The following is an 18,729-nucleotide window of genomic DNA, read 5'->3' as shown; positions in this document are numbered from 1 at the left end:
CCTCCTCTCCAGAACCCCGAATAGACTTTTCCAGGGAGGCTGAGGAGTGTGATCCCTCTATAGTTGGAACACACCCTCCGGTCCCCTTTTAAAGAGGGGACCACCACCCCGTCTGCCAATCCAGAGGCACTGTCCCGATGTCCATGCGATGTTGCAGAGGCGTGTCAACCAAGACAGTCCTACAACATCCAGAGCCTTAAGGAACTCCGGCGTATCTCATCCACCCCGGGGCCCTGCCACCAAGGAGTTTTTGACCACCTCGGTGACTTCAGTCCCAGAGATGGGAGAGCCCACCTCAGAGTCCCCAGGCTCTGCTTCCTCATTGGAAGGCATGTTAGTGGGATTGAGGAGGTCTTCAAGTACTCCCCCACCGACCCACAACCCCGAGTCGAGGTCAGCAGCACACCATCCCCCATATACGGTGTTGACACTGCACTGCTTCCCTCCTGAGACGCCGGACGGTGGACCAGAATCTCCTCGAAGCCGTCCAAAGTCGCTCTCCATGGCCTCCAAACTCCTCCCATGCCCGAGTTTTGCCTCAGCAACAACGAAGCCGCATTCGCTTGGCCTGCGGTACCTATCAGCTGCCTCCAGAGACCCACAGGACAAAAAGTCCTATAGGACTCCTTCTTCAGCTTGACGGCATCCCTCACGCCGGTGTCCACCAACGGGTTGGGGATTGCCGCCGACAGGCACCACCACCTTGCGGCCACAGCTCCGGTCAGCCGCCTCAACAATAGAGGCACGGAACATGGCCCATTCGACTCAATGTCCCCACCTCCCTCGGGACGTGGTTGAAGTTCTGCGGAGGTGGGAGTTGAAGCTACTTCTGACAGGGGACTCTGCCAGCCGTTCCCAGCAGACCCTCACAACACGCTTGGGCCTACCAGGTCTGACCGCATCTTCCCCACCATCGGCCAACTCACCACCAGGTGGTGATCAGTTGACAGCTCCGCCCCTCTCTTCACCCGAAAGTGTCCAAGACATATGGCCGCAAGTCCACACACACACCACAAAGTCGATCATCGACCTGAGGCCTAGGGTGTCCTGGTGCCAAGTGCACATATGAACACCCTTATGCTTGAACATGGTGTTCGTTATGGACAATCCGTGCGAGCACAGAAGTCCAATAACAAAACACCGCCGGTTCAGATCGGGGCCATTCCTCCCAATCACGCCCTTCCAGGTCTCACTGTCATTGCCCACGTGAGCATTGAAGTCTCCCAGCAAAACGAGGGAATCCCAGAAGGTATGCCCTCTAGCACCCTCCAGAGACTCCAAAAAGGGTTTGGATACTCCAAACTGCTGTTCGGCGCATACGCACAAACAACAGGCAGGACCCTTCCCCACCCGGCGGAGGGAGGCCACCCTCTCTCCACCGGGTAAACCCCAATGCACAGGCTCCAAGTGGGGGCAATAAGTATGCCCACACCTGCTCGGCGCCTCACCGGGGCAACTCCAGAGTGGTAGAGAGTCCAGCCCCTCTCAAGGAGATTGGTTCCAGAGTCCAAGCTGTGCGCCGAGGTGAGTCCGACTATATCTAGCCGAACCTCTCACCTCGCGCACTAGCTCAGGCTCCTTCTCCTTCAGAGAGGTGACATTCCACGTCCCAAGAGCCAGTTTCTGTAGCCGAGGATCAGAACGCCAAGGTCCCGCCCGCCACCACCCAACTTACACTGCACCCGACCTCCTTGGTCCCTCCCATAGGTGGTGAGCCCATGGGAAGGAGGACCCATGTTATCTCTTCGGGCTGTGCCCGGCCGAGCCCCAGGCCTGGCTCCAGAGGGGGGCCCCGGTGACCCGCGTCCGGGCAAGGGAAAACATCGTCCACAGTTTTTATTCTTCATTGGAGGTTTGGAACCGTTCTTTGTCTCATCCCTCACCTAGGACCAGTTTGCCTTGGGTGGCCCTACCAGGGGCATAAAGCCCCGGAAGACATAGCTCCTAGGATCATTGGGACACGCAAACCCCTCCACCACGATAAGGTGACGGCTCAAGGAGGGGACTTTTGCAATGTTCCTTAAATGGAAAAATATAGTGCTAGTAATCTGGTTAATGTGAAATTTCAGTTTTTTCCTTATTTAGTTTGAGGAAATTTCCACTTATCCATTCAGAAATCCAATAAGACATTGGATCAAAGAGCCAATAGTTTCAGGGCCATTAGGTGCTATAGATTTGTATTGCTGCCTGTCAGTTTCAGAGCTGTGACATAGTTGTGCTAGTTCACTTTGTGTTTTATTATAATCTTGCTTATTAGAAGCATGTAGATTGAAAATAACAGTGGGCTTAGAATAGATCCTTGTAGTACCCTGTACATAATATCATGGATAACCAAACTACAATTCCCATAGCCAATAAAGAATTGTCTATCTGTTAAATAAGACTGAAACCAGTTTAAGAGAGAAATGCATACATATTTCCCTAACTGTGGGAGTGTGTTGCCAGAGAGTACACCCATTGTCTAATGTGATTTATAAAAATACTGTGGACTATGGTGTCAAAGGTTGCACTTAGGTCTAAGAGAACAAGAACAGATATGTGGCCTATGTTGGCAAGTATATGTGAAATGCGTTTTCTGAGTTAGTCAACAATTGTGGCAAATTTCTTAAATATACTTAGAAAACAACTGTTTAACTTGAAAGGTGTTCCAATAAAATGGCTCTTGGTTCAACAACTACTGGATTCTTATTTCTATATTTTGATAGAATTTAACAACGCATAAGCCTTTTCATTTTTAATTGTGACTGCTTAAATTATATATCATAAAACCTACTGCTTTATCACACATTTATTTTTAGTTTCTAGTTATTATGGCTGTCAAATTCTTATCTAAATTTTGAATTCACCTTACAATTTAGAGTCAAAATTGAAGTGATATATACTGTTATCAACATCATGCTACTGCAGATTTCCCAATGAAAATTTGGGGACTTATCTCATGTTTGAACATCAGTTTCAGAAAAAAACGATTTTTTTTTGCGAATGTACATCTTTATACAATCTTCATACTTTATGCAATGGTAAATTCCTATGATTTCTAGGTTCATAAATTGGCAAAAGTCTAATTTAAATGACTTTCACCTTCTCTGTATTTCCTCATAAAATAAGGGAATTATAAGAATAATATATGCAAGGTACAGTATATTGATATATATGTATATAGATATAGAGAGGAAGGACAATAACAAACAGTACAAAATATAAATCTATGCTGGTTTAGTTAAATGTTTTCTCTCCTATAGAAATAGGCATATAATTTATGAATTCTGTCACTCAGCTTAGAGAGTCAGATCATTTCTCTCTTATAGAAAATGGCTTATAACCTTTGAATTCTGAACTATCAATTCATGTGGTTAAGATGAGTAAGTTCTTCGTCTAAGTATTTAGTTTCTAATGCCTACACTGTGACGTTTGTTTCCTCACAGCCAGTCTACAATGGTTTACCCCCATACATAGTCCCTCTGTATGTGGTGCTGCTATGAACTTTCCTACTGAATTTAGGAAGAGAACGTTATAATAGTTAAAATGTATCCTTTACAACGTTTATTACTTTTCAGTTACAGTGATAATATTTTAGTACATTAGCTGGCCTTCTCTTAACTACTAAGTTACAATTAATAGTTCTCAGAATCAAAGAAGGTGTACTTATGGTTTGGTGTAGGAGATGCTTTGTTTCTTCTGAGTCGTTTTTCTCCAGCAAACATGAAAGGAGGTTAAGTGTGTGTTTTTTTTACATTTTTTTACATCCACATCCTAAGCAATGGGGTCACTACTATGACGCAGATGTTACGGCCAGGCCAAGAGCAGTGACAATGCATAAAGAGCATAGATCTAATGCTTTTAGTGGCTTAAACAAAAAGTTGATTTTGTAACAGGTTTATTGAGTGTACATAAACCCAATCTTATTGTTCACAATTTCAGCAAAAACAGTTTTGTCTTTCTTTGATTTGTGCTTCTTTGTTCACTGATAAATGTTTAGATGGTGCATTAAGGTTTCTGATTGACCATTTTTCAGATATAAATATATTTCAGATATTTGTATCTGTCAACTTCTCATTCAAATAAACTAGAGCACTGTGACTCTTTATGCATTTCACATATAGAGAAATTGGCTGTACCAGATGTTATATTTTATTAATTTGTAAATGGTGCAACACCATTATTATTATTATTATTATTATGGCAAAAAAGACCTACATTTTAGAGTTGAAAGCAAAAAGCTTAGTACTACAGCTATTCTCAGTGCTAATTGGAAACTAGAAATATAGTAAACTAACAATTATTAATCATTCATAGGATTGGAACTGCTTTAGACCCCTGAGCAAAACAGAAAGTCTTAAAGACTAAGCAATTCCAAGATGCTTTGTAATGAGTTTCTCTCTCTCTCTCTCTCTCTGCTAGAGGCTCTTGTCATATTCCCTGAAAAGCTAAAGTATCCACACACATCCTTCAAATGAAATAGTGCAAAACGTTAGCACTTAATTTTCAGGTCCTTTCAACCCTAGTTAGAAATGTAAATTTCACCTCTGAACTGCAGAAAAGATCTTTGTAACATTTAAAAAAGGTAGTTAAATAAAAGGCCATTAAAATATATAGTTGTGATGGTTAATTAGCATGGAACTTTTTTGTGTACTGAGAACAAAATATTTTTCTTGTTTAAATGTATCACCATTACCTTAGAAATGTATTAAAAGTTTCATCAATAATTTATTGTGAAAACAACAGCAGTATATACTGTCTACTGTAATTCAAGACATCACTAGTGTAGAGCTATTTTTGAAGGATACGTTTCCTGATACAGAATATTTTTGACACCAAATATTCTTTATTAATTTGACAGTTAGATATTAACAACTACAGTACATAGTTTTAGCCTATGCTAAGCTTCTTTTTTTATTTCAAAACATTCCAATATACATCAATAAATATTTTTTAAGCAATTAGATTTAACAATAACCTCATTTAGGTGGAGCTCAAAACATCCACGTATCCAAAGAGCGACACTACAAAGACCTAAGGCAGAAGGTGGCATGGCTCTACCTAACTTTCAGTTTTCTTACTAGGCAGCAAACATACAAGCTATAAAAACCTGGACACAAATAGATGAACATACACTGGCTTGGTCTGCAGTACTTCTTTATATTCCCTGCGTCCCAATTGTGCTTCACTCACTCAGAATATGGAACCAATGTAGAAAGCATTTTAAGATGGAGAATCTTTTATCTGTGGCGCCTCTGCAAGAGAACCACCTCTTTCAACCCTCGCAAACATATGCAGTTCTTAATATTTGGAAAACATTTGGGTTTAAATTGCTTAGAGATCTTTATATAGACAACATCTGTGCATCCTATGAACAATTACATTCCAAATTTAACTTTCCAGCCACACATTTCTTCCACTATCTTCAAATTTGGAACTTTGTGAAACAGAACCTGCCTGATTTTCCTCATCTTGCACCCTCCTCCGTGCCGGAAAAAATATTGCTCAATTTCAAGGAATTTCAAGACACCATCTGTGCAATATATAAAATTATTTTACAGTCCCTCCCATTTAAAGATCCAGAAGGACAATGGGGAAAAAATCCAGAAGGACAATGGGGAAAAAGATCTCTTAATCAATATATCAGAAAAGTAGTGGAAAATAGCAATGCAGAGACTTCACTCGAGCTCCATATGCGCAAAACATGCAATTATTCAACTCACAATTATATATCGAGCACATCTGTCTCGCCTAAAACTGTCCAAAATGTTTTCAGGGCAAGATCCAACCTGTGAATGCTGCAATCAAGTCCCATCCTCACTGGGTCACATGTTTTGACAACCTTGGTGTCACAATCCCTCCTAACCCATTAACAGCTGTGTTTGGTGTTCTTCCAGATGGGCTTAAAGTGAAGAAGGACAAACAAACTGTGATTGCATTCACTACACTTTTGGCATGCAGACTTATTTTGTTAAACTGGAAGAACCCTAACTCTCCTCTTTTAAGTCAGTGGGAAACTGATGTTTTATACTATTTGAAATTGGAAAAAATCCAATATTCAGTATCTGTACAGAATTTTTTCAAAACCTGGCAGGATCTAATCAGTAATATTTTAGAATAAGCTCGTAATGCACCGAGGAAGCAATTATCTCCACATTTCTTTTTCTTCTCCATTCATCTCTATTGCCCTATTAAAATTTGTATGGAATGATTACAATAAAATTAACAAAATAAAAAAAATATTCTTTATTAATTTCACAGTTAGATATTAACAACTACAATACATAGTTTTAGGTTTCAGGCATAATAATTTTAGGACAGTTAACACTGAGAAGCGCAGCTTAAAGCTTCTATTATATCATTCCCTGTTACATGAATATTTAAAATAATTTTTAAAATATTTCTAAATTTACGAAACAAAAGTATGTTAGGAGGCAAGCAGCAATGTATGAAAAATTTAAATATATTGGCATATTATCTTGCTTCTGTCTATTCAAATTAATGCACTGATGTGAGTTTAAAAAGTTATATATCTGTCCTTCTTGATGAGATGTTTTAATATCTAAGCTTTCAATTTCACATCCAGGCTTTCCAGTGCTCAGGCTTATAGAGTCTGTTCAATCCTCCATGAAAAGCATTTGCAGTGAAGCATATTAGATTGAAGCAAAAATAGAGCAAAACAATTCAAATTTCTCTTTATTCCTTTTTGAAATAATCCTTCTTAAGTTTAATATACTGCGCTTGGTCTACTGCTCCTGATTTAGCATGTCTGCTAAAATATTAGTACATTGAGTTGTGGCAGATTGCCAATAAGCTGTCTTCAAATCTGCCTTAAACATTACAATTTTTTAAACTCACTTTGACCTAGCAAAAATTCAGTTTATTTTGAAAGCATTGATTGCATTTCTCTGAGAAAAAAATCTATCTATCTATCTATCTATCTATCTATCTATCTATCTATCTATCTATCTATCTATCTATCTATCTATCTATCTATCTATCTATCTATCTATCTATCTATCCCAATTTTATATGAAGTTCAAACACTTATTTATAGTTGTATATTAGATGCAATATCATTTATCGTCTGGTAGCAAAGAATATGCTATTTTAATTGCCAAAAAAATGTAGAGGAGCTGGGAATATGGAATTAAATTCAGAAGCCATTTTCTCTAGAACTATGTAGGATGCCCTTTTTCCACCAGAAAAACCTAAATTCTTTGATGTATGGATTCATTGATCTGTTATAAGCATTCAGTAGGAATTCTGATCCACACTGGTTCAGTAGCATCACACAGGTCTAATTCTTCCAGCCACTTATTCATACTGCAAGTCTCAAAGCTCTTATCATCCTGGGGGTTTTGACCATAGAACTGATATCAGCTGGACGATCTTTGAATATTGCACTCTTTGTTGCAAAGTGTAGATACTGTGGTGTGTGAAAATCCTAGGAGAGCAGCTGGTTCTGAGATGCTGGAACCACCATATTCTGCAACAACAATCATACTGCAGTCTGCCATAATCACTAAGATCATACATTTTTCTCATTCCATTATTCACACAAACAAAAACTAAACCTACTGAACATATCTGCATACTACAGATATTAATATGCACCTTTATCATTGGATGTTTGGAGTAACATGCAGGACATTTGCATTAACGCACAGGTGGATGTAATAAAGGGGCCACTAAGTATACATTCATTGTCTTATGAAACCAAATCATGGAAATGAAATCCTGAGTCAGAGACCTGTCAACATAGATATTTCTCATCTTATAATCACCACTTTCTGTTCGGTCACTTACTTTAATTTTTTAATCTTGCAACTTCTTCAAGTATTACTATTTTCTTAAACTGTCATTTTCTTTATTGTTATTTGTCCAGTTTAATCATTTTTTTTACTTTACTTATCTAATGTATAGATAATATTTACATTTTTCCAATTTAGTACATATTGGTAACAAGACCACATCTATCTATCTATCTATCTATCTATCTATCTATCTATCTATCTATCTATCTATCTATCTATCTATCTATCTATCTCTTAATTTTATATGAAGTTTAAACAGTTATTTATAGTTGTATGTTAGATGCAATATCATTTATCATCTGGTAGCAAAAAAGCTATGCCATTTTAATTGCCAATACTTTATTTAGTTAAATCTCTTCATTATTAGGGTAACACAATTGCTAGCACTGGATCCAGGGTCCTGGATCCACTTAAAATCCTACAACTGTTTTTTTTTTGTTTTTTTTTATCATGTAGACTTTGTATCTCCTCCCTCATGTCTGGGTTTTCTTCTTGGTACATTGTTGTTCCCTCCATATCCATAAAGAAATACATGACTTAGAATCAGCAGTTCCAAGTTAGTCTCAATGTTGATTACTATTATGGGATTTAATGTGAGTGGGTCTTGCAATTAGACTGGTGCCTTGTCAAGAGCTGTTTTGTGCCTGTTGCTACCCTTTCAGCACCCTCAATTGGATTATGCAGATTTGAGAATTTTATATTATATTCACTATTAATTGTTCATATCCTTTTGTTAAGGGTCTTTTGATCGTTATTCCCAGTATACTTTATGAGGAAGGTACTATATTAAACACACATTGTATTTCTATGGCTATGATGTATACTCTCATAAAGACACATACGTGTTACACTCCTTTAAGTTGTCTGAAGTATCAGTCTAAGCATCTGCCATCTAGACCAGTTACTTTTGCTAATCTGTTTAATGAATTTAGAAGCTTTCATAAAATGACCTCTTAACCTCTTTACCTTGAGACATGAGATTTAATTTTACTAGTCAATCCTTCTAATCCAGATATTCTTCAGCTCAAGAATAATCAACTCTCTGTGATCAAGCCTTGTTAAAGACTATCATGGTTTAGTTAATATTTTAGGTTGTAATGAAAGGATGCAGTGTTCATGATTTTATTACCTACATTTGAATAATAAATAAGATATATACTGTATGTTTACAGAAATACCTTTTACTAAATTATGGAGTTGTGCTATTAACTGGTATTGTTAAGTGTATTATGATTCATGTGTTCCTCTTCCTGAAGCTTGGTTCATATAGAGGTACATGTTTTATGCTATGGTGTGAAATAAGACTAAGAATTCCTACATCACTTAATCTGAGATTCTACAAATGTTAGAATTCTAAGACCCTGGCAGTATAGTAGCAGTGGTCCACCTATCAATTGATGGTCACAGTTGTAGTACTCTTTAATGCCACTGGTGGAAAATGTTACATCTATCCTTCCATTATCCAACCTGTTATATCCTAACTACAGGGTCACAGGGGTCTGCTTAAGCCAATCCCAGCCTACACAGGGCGCAAGGCAGGAACAAACCCTGGGCAGGGTGCCAGCCCTCCGCAGGTCACACACACACACTTATACACCCACAAACCAAGCACACACTAGGGACAATTTAGGATTGCCAATGTACTTAACCTGCATGTCTTTGGACTGTGGGAGAAAACTGGAGCACCCGGAGGAAACTCATTGTGATTCCAATACTTTCATGAACTTTTCTTAATTTACACACCACTGAACAATAAAAAATTCCATTCAAAAACATAACAAAATAAAACAGTTCAGAGATGTGAGGCAAGACAAGTGAGGGGCTATCTGGAGTTAGGAAATTAAGAAAGGAAAAGTCTGCTACTTCATTGCTGAAACTATTTTTTATCACTCTTTTCTCTTGTAGCATTTAGGTTGCAGCTGCTAAAGATATGGTAGCTTCAGTGACTGAATAGATCAAATTCTTCTGTTTTGCAAAATAAAAATGTCTCATACAGGAGAAAAAAAATTAGTCATAAATTATGTTATTTTATATAATGAATTTTGTGCTGCAGACATATAATGATGAAATAGCTGGCAAACTCTCAGACAGATGCCCTGCACTAAAACAGTATGAAGTAGAGCAGCAACCAGCATCTGTCTATTAGGTTGCATCTGCCTGACAAAATAAATTATTTTTTTTTCCATTTTGAACATACTGGCACATTCAAGATACACATCTATATTCGCTCATCTCAGATTTGGATCATTGGTAAAATTAATTTGAACAGTGAAAAAAGTGTGAAGTTGGTGAAACACTCAAGTTTGTTCATACAAGAGATTTTTTTTTATGTTAAACAGTAGCATTAAAAAAAAATAAATACAGAAATTAGCTGAATGCTAAAATACTTGGATGCTGATTCTGGATTCTTCTGTATAAAAAAATAAAAAATAAAAATAGATTTAAAAAATAAAATGACAACTCAATATATTCAAGTGGAAGTGTCCTTAATGGAATTAAAGATGCTATCAATTGATAATAATCATATGTAGTTTTTAAGTTTCTAATAGCTATGATGATAAAAGTTATAGTCAGATAGGCAGGGAACAGAGAAAAACAAAACCTTTAGCCAGATGATGCAGGAAGATACACCTCTAGGGTTTCAAGGTTAAAAGCCACCTGATTCCCAGGGAATTCTTCAACACATAAATATGATCAAATTACTAAATATTGTTATGATGCACCATCTTAGGATATTAAATGCAGCATGTGTCGTCAGTGGCTTTAGCATCCAAATTCTTTCCAAAATCAAAGGCAGCTGCAGTGTACTTTGATCAGATGGCAGTGGTGCATGATGTCACCACAGAAAACCAAAAAATGAAAACAGGGTAGTAGTGCGTAGTGACTAGTGCATGTCTTTTTAGTATATGACATTGTAGTCTCTGTTATATTCTGCCACAAAATGCACAAAGAAGGAATTATTAGAAGGCCAATTTAATCCAAATTTTTGGTGCATAAGTGAAAAAGAGCACCTCACAAATTCATTTACGTTTGCCTGTCACAATAATAAAATAACCAGCTTTCAAGTGTCTAATATTACAATTAGGATTGTAAGAAGAGTGGCACTTCAGTATATAGGAAGAAGTAGTTGTTCAAAGCCTTATTTGTGATTAAGAGTAATGATGAGAAAATGATTTGTGCAAACTAAATTTGCAGGGAAATTCAGTGTTTGGCCTTGCAGAAAAATTAACAAAATAAATTGTGTTTCACTTCCCAAATACAATGCATCTTCATGCATTAATAATGCAAGTGTCTGCCTGACATTTAGTTTTTAAATAGACCTTCAGTGGAAAAAAAAATCACCAGAATTGTGCATATCCTTAGCCGGGTTAGTGTAGTTAGTAGTGAGCAGGGGAAGGAAATGGAAACTTTCTGTGTGCTGAGTTTACCTGTGGAGATAACACAGTAATATGTTCAGGGTGGTATATTTTAGTTTGTGTGTGTCTTTGGAAAATATGCAACATTTTCAAAAAATGCACTGCACTCCTCTGCAGAGATGTAAAAGGGAGCCATAAGTAGAACTGCATTTACTGAAGTGGTACGTATTACATGCTCTACACAGAACACAGGTACAGTAACATGCAAAAGTATTCAATCCCCTTGAAAGTCAGTATAATTTTCTGCATAACAAAAGATTTTTGCACATTTTTATCCATTCAGTATTTTTAACGTGAACTCTTATGCTATAACAATACATTTCAAAAGTCAAAATAAACCATTTTCTATAGATGTTTAACTGAAGAGGAAAAGCGCAAAAGTTAGTGTTTGCGTAAGAATGATATTTAAACTTCTGTACTTTGGAAGCTCCAGGTTTACACAAGGGACAAATTAATCACAAATGACACAAAGATGACAGTCATTTGACCATATTTAAATCATAATTAGATACTACATGTAAGTCTTTGATATCTCTCTGGATTATAAAAAACAGTCTTTTTAAGGGCCATAGTCTTAGTTGAACAATCACTGCAAAAATTAAGACAAAGGAGCCTTTTGCTTATGTAGAAAACAGTTATTGAAATGCACAAGGCAGGAGATGGCTACAAAAATATCAAAGAGTTTGAATGCTTCATTAAGCACTGTTGGATCCATCATCAGAAAGCAGAAGTGTTACTAGAACAGACTCAACACTAAACATCAGAGTAAAAAATCCAACCATCACTCTCATAAGTATGCAATTAAACTGCAGTTAAGGTGAATGGGTCCACAATTTCAAGACCTCTCCATAAAATATGCCTCCTTGGGAGGGTAGCAAAAAAGAAGCTGCTATTTAAGTAGGTCCACATAAAAGCACATATGGCATTTGCTACAAAGCATGAGAAAGACCCAGTTAAGATGTGGTAGAATTTATCATCAAATGAGACCAAAACAGAAATTTTTGGTTAGACTTCGAAGAAGTATGTGTGGTTTGAGTTTTTTATTTTGCAATTATAAAGTTGTCTGTGAAATTCATTTTAGTGTCACTTTCACAAAACAGATGATCAAGTTTGTTTATAACACCCTGCATTTTTTTATTACTGTCATGAACTAAATTTTCAATTTTTTTTTCTTTGTTAGTTTGATGGAATTAATTAAAAATTATAAATGATATAATTCTTTATACATATCTTTAAATTGACCACTAGCAGACAGAACGACCTGCTATGGATCACACAATGAATTAGTGCTGAGGTTAGAACCCACTGTCCCAGCTCTTCAAAATCTTGCCCTTAGTGTCATTTAGCACAGAATGAATTGGAGCTCTACAGATTTCAAGTCGACTTCAAATGGAGAATAGGCAAGGTGATTGAAGCTGAGCTTATGTTGAATTTTGAAATACATATATTTTTAAAAAGCTTGCCTCATGTAAGATAATTATGAATGTTTTAGGGCTTAAAAGACTATAAAACTATGCTAGCTCCAGCACAGTTTAGGCATTAAGCAGCCCTCCCAAAATCCGATCCTCTGACCAGAAGTTTCAATTATTTATTTTCCTCCTGACATTTCACTTTCAAAAATAACATTGATTTATATGTAGATCATGAATACATTATGTGGTCACTTCATTGTGTATTTGAACATAATGGCATTTAAGATAGATAGAGATTCAGATCGGGAAAGAGCATAAGATATAAGTAACTTTGAATGCAACTGTCATGAACCACGTTTACTTTTTTTCTGGGAATGATAAATTATTAATTAAACAAAATACACCCATTATTAGTGTTATTTATAGTCAGGAAGGTTTTTTGTTAAGTATTTCAATTGTATGTGTTGCCTTGTGAAAGTTATAAATTATTTTTCTGTTTATCTAAAGATACCAAAATACCATTTTGTTTTTATTTAGACATCACTGTTTTAGCTCCTGATTGTAGCCAGTCTCCAGGGTTCTGCCTTTGTGGAGGTCATACATAAATTTTGCAATGGTATCCGGGTGAAACATTTGCTGTCTGACTTTGTAGATACATTCAGAAACCTTTGTGAAAAAACTTAATGTGTTTATTTTCTGGTTTTGACTTTGCTTTTTCTTTTTTGAATTATAGGTTTTCATTTTCCTTCAGTTTAGTTACCAAATCTCTTGTCTTCCTTGTTTAGATTCTTGCCTGTCTATTGACTTCTCCTCCTGGTTAGCCAATTAACCTGTCTGCTTGTTTTTAACTCTGACAGCATAACAGGAACATTGTAGTGTGTGCTAAATGCTTTGGAAAGAGTCTGTCAGAAAATACAATTTTATTTGGGTTTTGTGCATAATTGCTTCACAAATATATCATGAACAGCCCACAACTCAAAAAACTTACTGCCATCTGTAACTTACAGCCATGCTGTACATAATTACCATTGAAACACTGGCCAATGAAAGCTACCATGACTTGTTGAGAGTTAGTGTGTAACACTTAAAACATTACTCTAGAATATTAATCTACAATGATTCCTGTTAATTGAGAGCTAAGGGAAATAAGAGTGAAATTAGTTTCATGCATGTTTATTTATTCTTCTTTATGAGCAGTAGCATTTATCTTTCTGTGCTATTTTTTTGAAGAAAAAAAAATTATTTGTTCATTATTCTTTCTTTCAGATCCTTCTCAAGAGATGGATCCACATCATAAATCTTGGACTAGACCAAGGTAACCTCAGGTTTGTCTATAGCATAAATATATTTAGCATTTGTTACTAATCTCCATTACTGCCTGTGATTTTGGTGTTTTTTTTAATTCAAAAAACTTAAATATTGCTCTTGTTTCTGAAAAGAATATACTGTGTATGGGTTTATGTACTGTATATATTTACTGTATGTATACATAAACACATACATATATATATATGTTTGTGTTTAGATACATGAACTTAATATATCAACAGTAGTAATTTCATTGGAGATTAGCTATTCAAAATCAGTGTTGATCTTTTAAACAATAAGGAGCACTGCAGGACCATTTTGACAACAACATATTACTTTTGGTTTTGTTAAGAGTTTCGTTAAATCTTAACATGAAGATCATAAGCAACGTCATTACTGAACTTTTTTCATTCATTTGAAAATTAATGTCATACAATGTACAACCCTGATTTAGATAAGGTGTTAATGAAAATGTATTAATGTTACTACTTTTTTAGATACAAATATGTTTAATATACTCATATTCCCCATTTTCCCAGAGAAGTTACATTTTCACAAATTTCACAGTTATGACGTATCAAACTGAATGTTTTTACAGGATTTTTATAAGCATGAGTACCTAGTGAAAGCTTTTTGACCCTAAGTGACTCTTGGAGCCCAAAAGAAGTAAAACTTTTTGGGAATGCTGTGGCAGAATTTTTCAAAAGAGAGTGAGTAGTAATTACTAGACTATGACCAATTAGTAACACATTCAATACTGTTATTATCACTCAGTATTAATCAGTTGTTTTCAACACTTTTTGTTCAGTCCCCTTCACTTTTTCACATTTTGTTATGTTGTAGCCTTGTGCAAAACCCATTTATAAATTATTTTTTTTCTCAAATCAAACAACACTCAATACCCTAGAATGACATTGAGAAAAAAGGATTTTAGAATTTGTTTCATGTTTATTAAAAATAAAAATATAAATATCACATTGACACAAGTATTAGTCCCTTTGCTATGACACTTTAAATCTGGCTCAGGTGCATCCTTTTCTATTGTTGTTCATTGAAACGTTTCTACGCCTTGTTTGGAGTGCCTCCTGTGATCAGTTCATGAATTAGACATGACTGGAAAGAGCACACACCTGTCAGTCTAAGGTCCCACTGAGCAAAGACATAGCCATGAGGTAGGTAGAATTACTTGCAAAGCTTAGGGACAGGATTGTTTTGAGGTACAATCTGGGGAAGGCTACAGAAATCCTGCAGCATTGAAGGTTCCCAAGTGCATAGCTGCCTTTATAATTCCTAATTGGAAGAAGTTTGGAATAACCACAACTCTTCCTAGAGCTAGTCACCTGGACAAACAGAGAAATTAGGCCTTGGTAAGAGAGGTGATCAAGAATTTGATGGTCACTCTGGCTGAACTTCAGAGAACCTGTGTGGAGATAGGAGGAATTTCCAGAAGGACAGCCATCACTGCGACACTCTGCTGGTCTAGGCTTTATGACTGTAGCAGCCAGACAGGAGCCTCTCTTCGGTAAAAGACATCTTGAAGGCCGTTTGAAGTCTGCAAAAAGGCACTCAATTGACTATGAGAAACAAGAGTCTCTGGGCTGATGAGACCAAGATTAGCATGTAATTCTCATGTTTGGAGAAAGCTAAGCAATGCTCATTACATGGACTTTACCATTGCAATGATGAAGCATGGTGGTGGCAGCGTCACACTGTGTAGTTGTTTTTCAGCAGCAGGCACTAGGAGACTAGAGAGTTGATATAAAGGCAAAGGTAGCATCATACAGGTATATCCATTATGAAAACCTGCCCCAAAGTGCTATGGGCCTCACGTTCACCTTCCAACAGGATGATGACTCTACACATAAAGCATAGACAACACAGGAGTGTCTTAGTAATAATTCTGTTAATGTCCTTGAGTTGCCAGGCAAAGCACAGACTTAAACTCAATCGAACATCTTTGGAGGGACCTGATAATAGCAGTCCAGTGATGGTCTATATTCAACATGACAGACCTTGAGGGGATCTGTAGAGAAGAATGGTAAAAAAAAAAAAACAAATCCAGGTGTGCGTAACTTGGTGTGTCATACCAAAGAAAACTAAAGGCTATAATCACTGCCAAAAGTGCTTCAGCTAAATACTGAGTAAAGGTTCTAAATACTTGTGTCAATGCCATATTTTGTTTTTTTATAAATTTGAAAACATTTCTAGAATCCTGTTTTTTCTTTATCATTCTGGGGTATTGACTGATCCTTGCTGTGGAGAAAAAAAATAACTATTTAGCACAAGGCTGCAACATAAGAAAATGTAAAAAAGTGAAGGGCTTTCAATATTTTTTCAAAACCACCGTGTAAAAGGAAAACCTCTTATTACATTGTACTTCTTATTGTGGTTGGTATCTTTTTGTGCAGAAAAAAAATCATGTTATGGCATGTGTTGCATGCTCGCCTTATTTCACTTCTTTTTATTGGGTAGAAAAAAATTGGCAGAAACCGAGAATGTTTTATATTTTACTCCAAAAATGAATTAAATACGTTGATATGCATTACAATAAAGAGGAAGTGTTTAAACTTTCATATCCCCTTACCATTCATTAAATATCCAAACATCTTGTAAAAGTGTAAAAAATGATGATAAATGTGTGTGGAAGAAGGATAAATGAAAGAGTAACATGTGGACAAAGAGAAAAGGACAATCCTTCTGCCCTTTAAGTGATAGTTGTTGCAGTTGCCAGTTCTTAATTCTTTCAGCAACTTCAGAACGTTGTTTTTATTTCATTGATTTTTTAAATTCTCTTTATTCTTATTCTTATACTTTTTTCACACATTTCTTCTTAGGTACATAGTGAAACTGGAAAGCTTGAGGCATATTATGTTATCACCAACTCTCTAGATGACACATAAAGCATCAGACATTCGGTTACCCACTTTTACTTGCCTCTCCCCCATATGAATATCTGTCTACCATGGTTAATTCACTTTCAGTTCAGTTCTGAAAACAGAATAACTCTCATAATTGTTTTTATTAGGTCTTCAAAATTCTTTAGAGGATTAAAGTGGGAATGCAGCTGAATATAATTTTGATTTAACAAAAAGGGAACAGTTTTCATTAGCTTTTTAAAATCTGATTTTATTGAAGAGCACAAAACACATAAAGTAATACAAAAATCAAACAAAAATGTACTCGCATATAGTGATGACCTCAGCCTTTTAAATATAGAACTGCAATCTAAGTCAAAAAGACAATGAAGTACTCCTTGTGCTGTCAAAGCATTCAATGAGACATTGAGCATTTAGTGCTCATTTAATGTTCACAACACCCACTCTAGTGCTTGTCTTTCTGCATTTATCCATGCTATGATATTTTAGAGGGAAATGTTCGCCCATCCTCTAAAAAACAAAATAAAAATCCTTTGAGTACAGGTAAACTGTAACATCAAAGCATTTAGAGTGCACAGCCTGTAGCGTCACAGAAACTAATGGCATTCTTATCTGAACTGCCTGAGGCTCGGTGTGACTGTTGAAGCAGGGGTGTAACAATGGGTAGCTTTGGTTCTGATGTTCTTAATAAAGGACGTGGCTGTCAAAAGGATACTTGAGAAAAAACAGTAGTCTCTGAGTGCTGAGACTCACCTAAACTTTAGGACTTGTTGGTAACTTCTATAGTGGTTAAAGCTTGCTTGTACAGTCTGTAAAGAATTACTTCCGTGAATGATCAACAGACATTCTGAAGGTGGCAAACATGTCTTCCTGTGGGATCTTGTATCCTTAAATTGGTGCAATTAAAGCTCCATGGTGGTATAAATCATAAAGAGATTATTTTAGCTGTGTTACATTAATCTGGTACTTACCAAGTCATTCATGATACTTTAAAAAATGCTGTGTAGCTAATCTGTTTTCCCAAATCTTTTTATTTATATCACAGGAAATCATTAGCTGAAAAGGTGAATTATATTCCTGCAAGTTTCACGGGAAAGTCAGTTTTTAAAAAAATAACATTCTTTATCTAGTTGTAATAGATGCAGGCAGAGATAATAATGAAAAAGTGAGCCTTTGCCAGAAGACTTTTTTTATTCTAGATGACATCTATTGGTAAATGCAACAAATGATTTAGGTCGACTTATTGCTGCAGTAGGGGCAGCTCAGAGAATGCAAAAGCAACAGACTTATTGATAGCCAAACAGCAAGTCAGAAGAAGCAGATTAATTTGTAACATGTGTGGGGGTTACCAAGATCAAAGTGAACAAGAAAATGTCATAAGCTGAGCTGTTTTTTCAGGATATACAGTAAACTTTTGTGTGGCAGGTAGTAATCCCAGGTGCATCTTTCCATTTCCAAAGGTGCAATGACATAGCTGCCTTGAAATAGCCTGGCAGAAAAATTAAGCTACTTGGGCACTTTGAGAATGACATTAACACCTGACTGCTAATTAAAATGTTTTAATATATGGTACATCCTGTAGACAATTTTCAAACCTAGCTATAGGTTTTACTGTAAAAATGCTGGGAAAACTCTGTTATGATGCACTTTGTGAGATATGGTAATAGAACTTTAAACACTTATGTAATCTTTATAAACCATGACCCTGAAGGTGTTCTTGAAGATTTTTTGCCTTTTATTTCTATGAAGTATCTCATAACTGAAGACGACCTAAAGGATCTGCTGGTTTACTGGAAGACACCCCAAAAGATGCAGAAACACATTCAAAATGACTGGAGATCAATTTTATATTTAAAAAATAATTTGCCAAAATTCCCCAATCTATCAGGAACACCCATGCTTGAAAATATTTTAACTATTA

At 36.3% G+C, this 18,729-nt stretch overlaps 1 protein-coding gene across 1 annotated transcript in view; it reads left to right on the top strand.

The window, feature by feature from the left end:
- The window catches only part of reps2 (RALBP1 associated Eps domain containing 2), a 251,133-nt gene that overhangs the window by 140,468 nt on the left and 91,936 nt on the right, over positions 1–18,729 (top strand). Inside the window, exon 12 of the mRNA XM_039745045.1 lies at positions 13,891–13,939. Within this exon, the coding sequence (XP_039600979.1) occupies positions 13,891–13,939 (49 nt within the window). The remainder of the gene's footprint in view (positions 1–13,890; positions 13,940–18,729) is intronic.

This window comes from Polypterus senegalus, chromosome 2 (genome assembly GCF_016835505.1).
Source record: "Polypterus senegalus isolate Bchr_013 chromosome 2, ASM1683550v1, whole genome shotgun sequence".
Lineage (NCBI taxonomy): Eukaryota > Metazoa > Chordata > Cladistia > Polypteriformes > Polypteridae > Polypterus > Polypterus senegalus.
Note: the sequence above shows the minus strand (reverse complement) of the source record. Positions and strands in the feature narration are given on the sequence as shown.